Source organism: Pleuronectes platessa, chromosome 2 (genome assembly GCF_947347685.1).
Source record: "Pleuronectes platessa chromosome 2, fPlePla1.1, whole genome shotgun sequence".
Classification (NCBI taxonomy): Eukaryota; Metazoa; Chordata; class Actinopteri; order Pleuronectiformes; family Pleuronectidae; genus Pleuronectes; species Pleuronectes platessa.
The window spans coordinates 9,377,411-9,384,350 of NC_070627.1; the positions used below are offsets into that span (position 1 = coordinate 9,377,411).

Below are 6,940 nucleotides of genomic sequence, written 5' to 3' on the forward strand. Positions count from 1 at the left end.
ACAGAAATAGCAATCTTTCCACTGACAAATGTCAGGTAAAACAACTTAGGGTGACTCACAAGACTGCAGGACGCGGGCCGCGCAGCATAAATCACCTCCAAATATTAGACAACTTTGGTACAGTAAACACGTTAAAGTTGATGAAATTGATGCACATCCAAAAATATTGTAGGTTGTGCAGAATGAGCCTCTGCACATGGATGAATGGTTTTATATCCTCCTCATACCCTGAAATATTGATCTCACAAACTGCTAAATAAAAAATAGGTTTTGTATTTGGCCAGTTACACGAGGGGAAACCTACAGTTACAGCAGGGCTCTGTCTTGTGGTCTTGAACCTCTTTAGAAGGTAGGGTTGGGCCAATGCCTGTCAAGCACTTTTATCATACTTGTTCAAATCCTTTCTACATTCCAATAGCCATCAATAAAAATAATAAATAATAAAAAGATGAACATTTTGACCTGCTGCTAGAGGAAAATTCAGGCCATCACCTGAGCTCTTAATAGTCATCCTGCAAGGATCAATAAAATAAAAATCTAAATTCATGCGATTCTTTCTGATTTTCATTGAGAAATTCTATTCAAAACACAGTTTCAAAGTCAGGTTGTACAAAATAGTGAACTAGAGTGAAAACATTGACCCTTTCGGTGGTGTCTGACTGTTTATCAAGATGGATGACATGACAGCTCCCCGGAAGTGAAGCCAAATCATCTGGATAATTCACAAAAAGAACATTCCAGATATTTCAGTCTGGATCAGAGTAAAAGTTGTGGCCCATCAGACTAGGGTTGCCTTCCCTAGAGCCATGACATCAGCATTATTAAAAAATGAAACCACTCTGCCTCGTCCACATAAGCATGATGAATGGTGCAACCAGTACTGTAAGTAAGGAATAGTAATGACCTGTGCCATTTTGCCCAGCGTAGCATTTTGGTGTTAATTACATTAGGTTGCAAACTGTTGTTAAGGAACCTGAAAGGTCTGCAGCTGCTGCACCACAGACCAATCAATTGTCATTACTGGAGACAAAGGTCTCAACCCAAGGGACATGTTGGACACCGCCATTACTTCTCTGCTCTTTACACTGAACGAGATCGGCAGCAACATTGAGTGGCTGCTGGGGGATGATTTAAAGTATCAGAGTGATGTCCATAAAAACAGTCATTTTAGAAATAACAATACAACATGGAACTATCCAACACAATAGCTGCAGTGTGGGTGTGAGGTTTGAATATGAACCCATTATTGGAGCTGGCGGCTCTATTGCTGCAGCACCAGGAGAAAATGTTCGGGGGAAATATCTGTGTGTATCTGTTGTGTCAGTAAAAATGGGACTTTCAGTACCTGCAGTTTTGTTGCTGTCTAACAAAACACTTTAGAGAACCCAGTGAGCCTCAGTGGAAACTTAGTGTCCTCAGCTGACATGATTATAGGGATTAGGACTGTCTCTCCCTCTCTCCCCCCTCCTTCCTCTCGCCTCTGACCCTCTGGTTTATCCGATGGGAGGGAGGGAGCGGTGGCAGAGCAGAGGAGAGAGATTGTCAACAGGTTTCTGGGCACTGGCACGGGCACTGTTCCACATCTAACAATCAGCTCTCTCTCTAAAGCTGCACAGAGTCACTCACTCACATGGAGACATTTGTCAGACTTTAGCTCAGTTTTTGTTTTCATTTGGTGGATTGTATTTTCCGTTGAAGAACAGTCAAAGATGATTAAGACCATGATCCAACAAGTGAAGAAACACCCAGGGGTAGGTTGTGTCACATGTATATTGCTATAATTCTTTGACTATTTATTATAGTTATGTAGGTCTAATAAACTGATGGTATAGTAATAAATGCTATGCTACATTTTACTTTGTGAATAGGTTTTCCGGGACTTTTGGCATAATTTTTTAACCATTTTTCTTTTTCAGTTGTATTAAATTAACGGAGGAAGAACACCTGAGCCCATTCTTATTACTCAAAGTCAATCTTTGAGCTTCTTTTAGATTATAAACAATTAAAATTTCATAAGCACTGTGAAAGCACATCCTTATTTTGGCATGTTAATTTGCTATAATACTTTGTTTGTGATGAAATACGACAGAATGAAAGACACAGAATCTGTCTGTGTTTGTTTTTTTCCCCTCACTGTTGCCTCTGAGCTTTTCTGAGGGTGACCCAAATTTGAGGATTGACAGGGTTGGCTTGGCAGTGCACCAGAAAAGTAATAAGGGCAGCAACAGTGTCGAACTAAGTATACAACACTTTCTAAAGCAGTCAGGCTGAATGGTGAAAAGGTGAAAGCCTCACTTTTGTGTAGGATATGAAGATATCAGCACTGGGGAATGGACAGCTCCCCTCACGCAGGCCTGGGTGTGTTTGTTTGTTTGTGTGTTTGTGTGTTTGTGTGTGAGAGTGAGTGATCAAAGCTGACCTGCTTTTGTGCGGTAGTGTGTGTGTGTGTGGTGGGTTGTGTTTGCCTCGATGATCGAATCTGATCATCTGCAGTCAGTCCACAGTATATGTGCACTTGTGCATGTTTTCACGTTCGTGTGGATGTGAAAGAGAAAGAAAACTTGTATTTTTTTCCATTGGTTTACTTGGAGAAGTTGAGAAGTTTATAGTAAACCTGCACAGAGAAGAACTGAGCAATCATAAACCCCATGCTGGGTGAGCTCAGGGTACGAGACATGACTGAGCAGCTCTGTGTCCTAGAAAGCAACTGGGAATATGGTTTGTATTAACTTGATCTGGTTTGTTAAGTTTTCTGTTAATGTAACGAGAATGACACTTTCATTTATTTGACACTAGATAAATCAGTAAAATAGTCACTATTATTATTATTATATGTAGGTTTTCCACAAATATAACTATGTATAATATCCATTTGTACTGATTGCAGCTTTAATTAAATGTTTTTATGGTTAAGGAATGAAAGTGGTCTGGTTTAATGCAGAAAAGTTCACAGAGACTTAACACACAACCTGCTTCAACAAAAATCACAATCTGTCACTATGACTTTAACCAATCATGAATGTGGATGTGAACAGTTAAACTGTATGTGGTTAGATGAATATCTAAAAGATAGAATTATAATTTATCAATTAATTAGTCAATTAGTTATTCAGAAAAAAAAAATCGGTAACTAGAAAGATACTTGGTTAATAATTTCAGTGATTGCTTCGCCGAGTTCCAAAGCAACACCAACGTCTCAAATTATATATTATTCTGCTGTAAACTGAAAAACCTTTTGAAGTTGTTACACAGTTGTGTCCCGAGTGGTTTTAAGTGTGTGGCAGAGGGAGGGGGGGGGGGGGGTGTTTTCTTTAAGGGAGTGAGTTTTGTCAGCAGACATTCTGCTAATCAAGAAGACGGCAAGTGACAAGGAAATCAGACAGAAGACAGATGTCTAGATACAGCTGAGTAGAGACATCCTTCAGTTCAACCTGATCAAACTGTCATCTCTCCATAGCTCGACTAGATCTGTGTGGGCTGAGAACATCTGTTCACCAGCGGTGTGACTCTGTCTGCCGCTCTGCCGCTCTGCCTCCGTCTCAGACATGAGAGTCTCACAAGGCGGAGCAGGGAGGAAATGTATGGCAATGTGTTGTTGATGAATAGATGCTGCACCGCAAGAGGATTTTCACACTTAAGCCTTGGGTGTTTAAGACGACATATCACATTATCCCCCTGTCCCCCTAATGTGCTTTTCTATTTTAATTCCTGTCATCATCACAACTCAGAACATCAAATTAAACTGTGTCTGCATGTGTGCACACATTGAGCATGCAGCCTAGGTGTGTAGGCTCATTTCTGTGTGTATTTATGCGAGTCTCTCACTCTCAGTGCGTGTGTGTGTGTGTGTGTGTGTGTGTGTGTGTGTAATGCGGTCGCTCAGTCTGACAGGTATACTGTAGTGTTGAGGAGGTAAGGCTGGCACACACTGACATGCGGCAGCTCTCTCTTCCACCGCGTCCTTGCCCGTTCAACCCAGGCTGACAGTGAGCTGCCTTACACATGGCCTGGGCCTCATGCATATGGAGGAGGGCAGCGAGAGGGAAAACAAGAATAACAACTACCCATGTTTGTGTGTGTGTATGTGTGTGTGAATTTCACACAAGTTTGTCTTCCCATATCACAGTCAACCACTTAAAAGAAAATGGTTGTTTACCTTCATATGACTCTTTTTCTGAGATTAATTTGTTCTTGCTCTTCTCTCTCCTCCTCTCTACTCTCCTCTATCCTCTATCATCTATCATCTATCCTCTATCATCTATCATCTATCCTCCTTTCATCTCCTCTCCTTTCCTCTCCTCTCCTCAGTTAATCCCTCAATTTGTCTTCACGACTCTGGGCATCACCGGGGCCATCCTCTATCTGATCCGTCTGTCAAGAGGGCCTCATGTCACGTAAGTCTTTCTGATGTGTAGTTTAGTAATCTTCCACCTATCCTATGGAAATATGTGCATTTACAGAATGTGAGCTGAATCTAAACTCTGGATTATTGTCGTTTGATATTAACATTTTCAATATGGCCCATAGGGTTGGGTCCTGTTAGTCCCATGCTGGACTGCCATGAGTTTAGAGGTAAATTAACTCTTAGAGAATCCCTCTTTTTTTATGTTATTATTAGCAAAGAGCAGCACAAACAATATTAGGGTACAGGAGTTTTACTTTTAGTGAGTATTGTCTATTGTCTATATTTTTCACCAGAAGAAAGGAAATATCAACAGTAAAAGATTATCAGCTGCAAATTTTTAACGTATATTGGGATATTGTCTCTGCAAAATAGTTTGTAATTTTAGAGATGTGCTCTACTTTCTCTTACAAATAAGAAAACCACACCTTCTCATTCAACGTGTCAAGTTTTCATATAATCAACTTTTCATATGATTTAATCGTTGGACTCATTGTAACAAATGTTGAAAGTGAAACTCAGGTGTGATAAAATACTCTCCATCCATACCTGCGCACTGAATTTGATACGAATATCACAACAAAGCTTTTCATGAAGGCTGCATGTTAAATTAAAGTTAACAACTAACGCAGATGGCTGGATTAACCTGTCATGTTTCCGAATGACAATGTGCACCAACCACGGTGAACTCAGCGACTTATTACATGAGGTGTATGTGCACGCTCATGTCCTATTTTGAGCCACACACAACCACTTGTTCTGAGGGTCAGCCATAAAGCCTGACCTCATCATCAGCTGGTGATGAGTGCTGTGGCCAGCCTCTGCTTCCCTCTCTCTCTGAGCCTGTCTAATGTTTGTGATAATGGAGGGGGGGGGGGGGGGGGGTGCTCGCTCTGCCATCAGTCTCTCAGTGTCTTTGTTTGTGCTTTGGCGGTGTGACATGCTACAGCAGGGGGAAGAGGAGGAGGGAAGGGGACAGTCGCTGTGATATCCAGACTTTGGTTAATGAACAGAGGAGCGATGCCAAGTCACTGGGCTGAGTTCACCTCATCTCATAATCAACTCTCTTTTTTCATCATTTGTCTCCATCCGCCATCTACATCTTTATCCCTTTTGTCTCTGACCTCCTGCTCTTTTTTTGCCGTCCTATTTGTTTAAATTTCGGACGGTTTCTCCACATCTCTTCTTTATTCTCCGCGTTCCCTCCTTGCCACGATCAAGTATACCTCTCTCATAATCCTCCTGTCTCTTCTCTTCCCTCTTTCACACCTCTTTTTTCTCCATACCCTGAATCTTTCCACTTTCGCAGCCTCTGGAACAAGAACAAGAACCCAGAGCCCTGGAACGGGCTTGACCCGACCTACCAGTACAAGGTGACCCTTCCCATCACACTCTCATGGCCTCCTGGCTCAAACCAATCAAGTTGGTCAGAAACCTATCTATGCAAACATCTTTTCATTTCATCAACTTAAAAACCTCCCCAAAATAGATTTAAACAAACCAGTGATGGCAAAATGATGTCAGACCAATATAGTTGCTTCCTGGCTTTCAGCACATCTGTTCAAATAAAAGAAAACAACGAAGGAAAACATGTCTTACAAAAGTAAATGAAAGCAAATGGAACAAGGAGCTTTTAGTGGTTGGCTGTAATTTCCCTTACCTCCTGAACTAGGCCTGACCAACTGATGAAAATATTAACAACCCCGACAGAGTAGAAAAACAACCAGCTGACAGAGGACGCGATCTGGATGATGTGTTTTTCAGAGAAAAGAACGTTTTCTGAGGGTTTCAAGGCTGCGTTGCTTGCCAGTGGAATGAAAGACTCTGCAGACAAAAGGTCAAGACATGGCATGTTTAATTCTCCACAGCAAGGCAAAGGTCTCACATCGAAATTCCACTGAAGTCCAAACAACGATCGTAATGAGGACGGGGAAGCGAGAGAGAGGGAAAGGAGAAGGGGATAGGCGAGAGTTTTAATGGCAGTCAGAATAAAGAAAAATACACGGGGAGGAAATAATCACTGCCAGTGGAGAAATGTGTCTTTTTCTTGGTTGGAGAGCTGTAATGTATGCTGACATCCAAGCAGTCACACAATGCATATTATCCATGACCCAAGTATTCATGTTTTCCTAAAAGACTTAGCAAGATAAACATCTGTAAAAAAGCTAGAAAGAATCTTTGATGAGCAAATGCAGGCTTCCGAATCCATATCTGCTCTGTAGATGAGAAGGAAAAACCTTAAGCTCAGTATTTTTTGGCCATTGAAATCTCCAAAAGACAACACTGATTCATTTAATTTAAGCAAAGCAGATTTAAATGTATTCCTCCCGCCTTCCGCAGTTTGTGGCCATTGACACAGACTACAAGAACCTGAAGAAAGAGGGCCCTGACTTCTAAAGGTCCTCCAGCAGGCTCCGGCTGCTCGAGGTTTGGCAGGACCCCCCGCTGGCCCCTCACTGATGTGAAACGTCTTCCTCTACATTTCCTCAGTCCCACACCGTGCTCTGAATTAACACTGTTACCTTGTGAATAAAAATG

General features: G+C 41.7%; 1 protein-coding gene across 1 annotated transcript; it reads left to right on the forward strand.

Annotated features, from left to right (window-relative positions):
* Positions 1 to 1,539: 1,539 nt before the first annotated feature.
* On the forward strand, positions 1,540 to 6,940 carry LOC128458619 (cytochrome c oxidase subunit NDUFA4). The gene is made up of 4 exons (XM_053443521.1): positions 1,540 to 1,751; positions 4,309 to 4,394; positions 5,712 to 5,775; positions 6,743 to 6,940. The coding sequence occupies exons 1-4, from the start codon at positions 1,710 to 1,712 to the stop codon at positions 6,797 to 6,799; spliced, it is 249 nt and encodes an 82-aa protein (XP_053299496.1). The 5' UTR covers positions 1,540 to 1,709; the 3' UTR covers positions 6,800 to 6,940.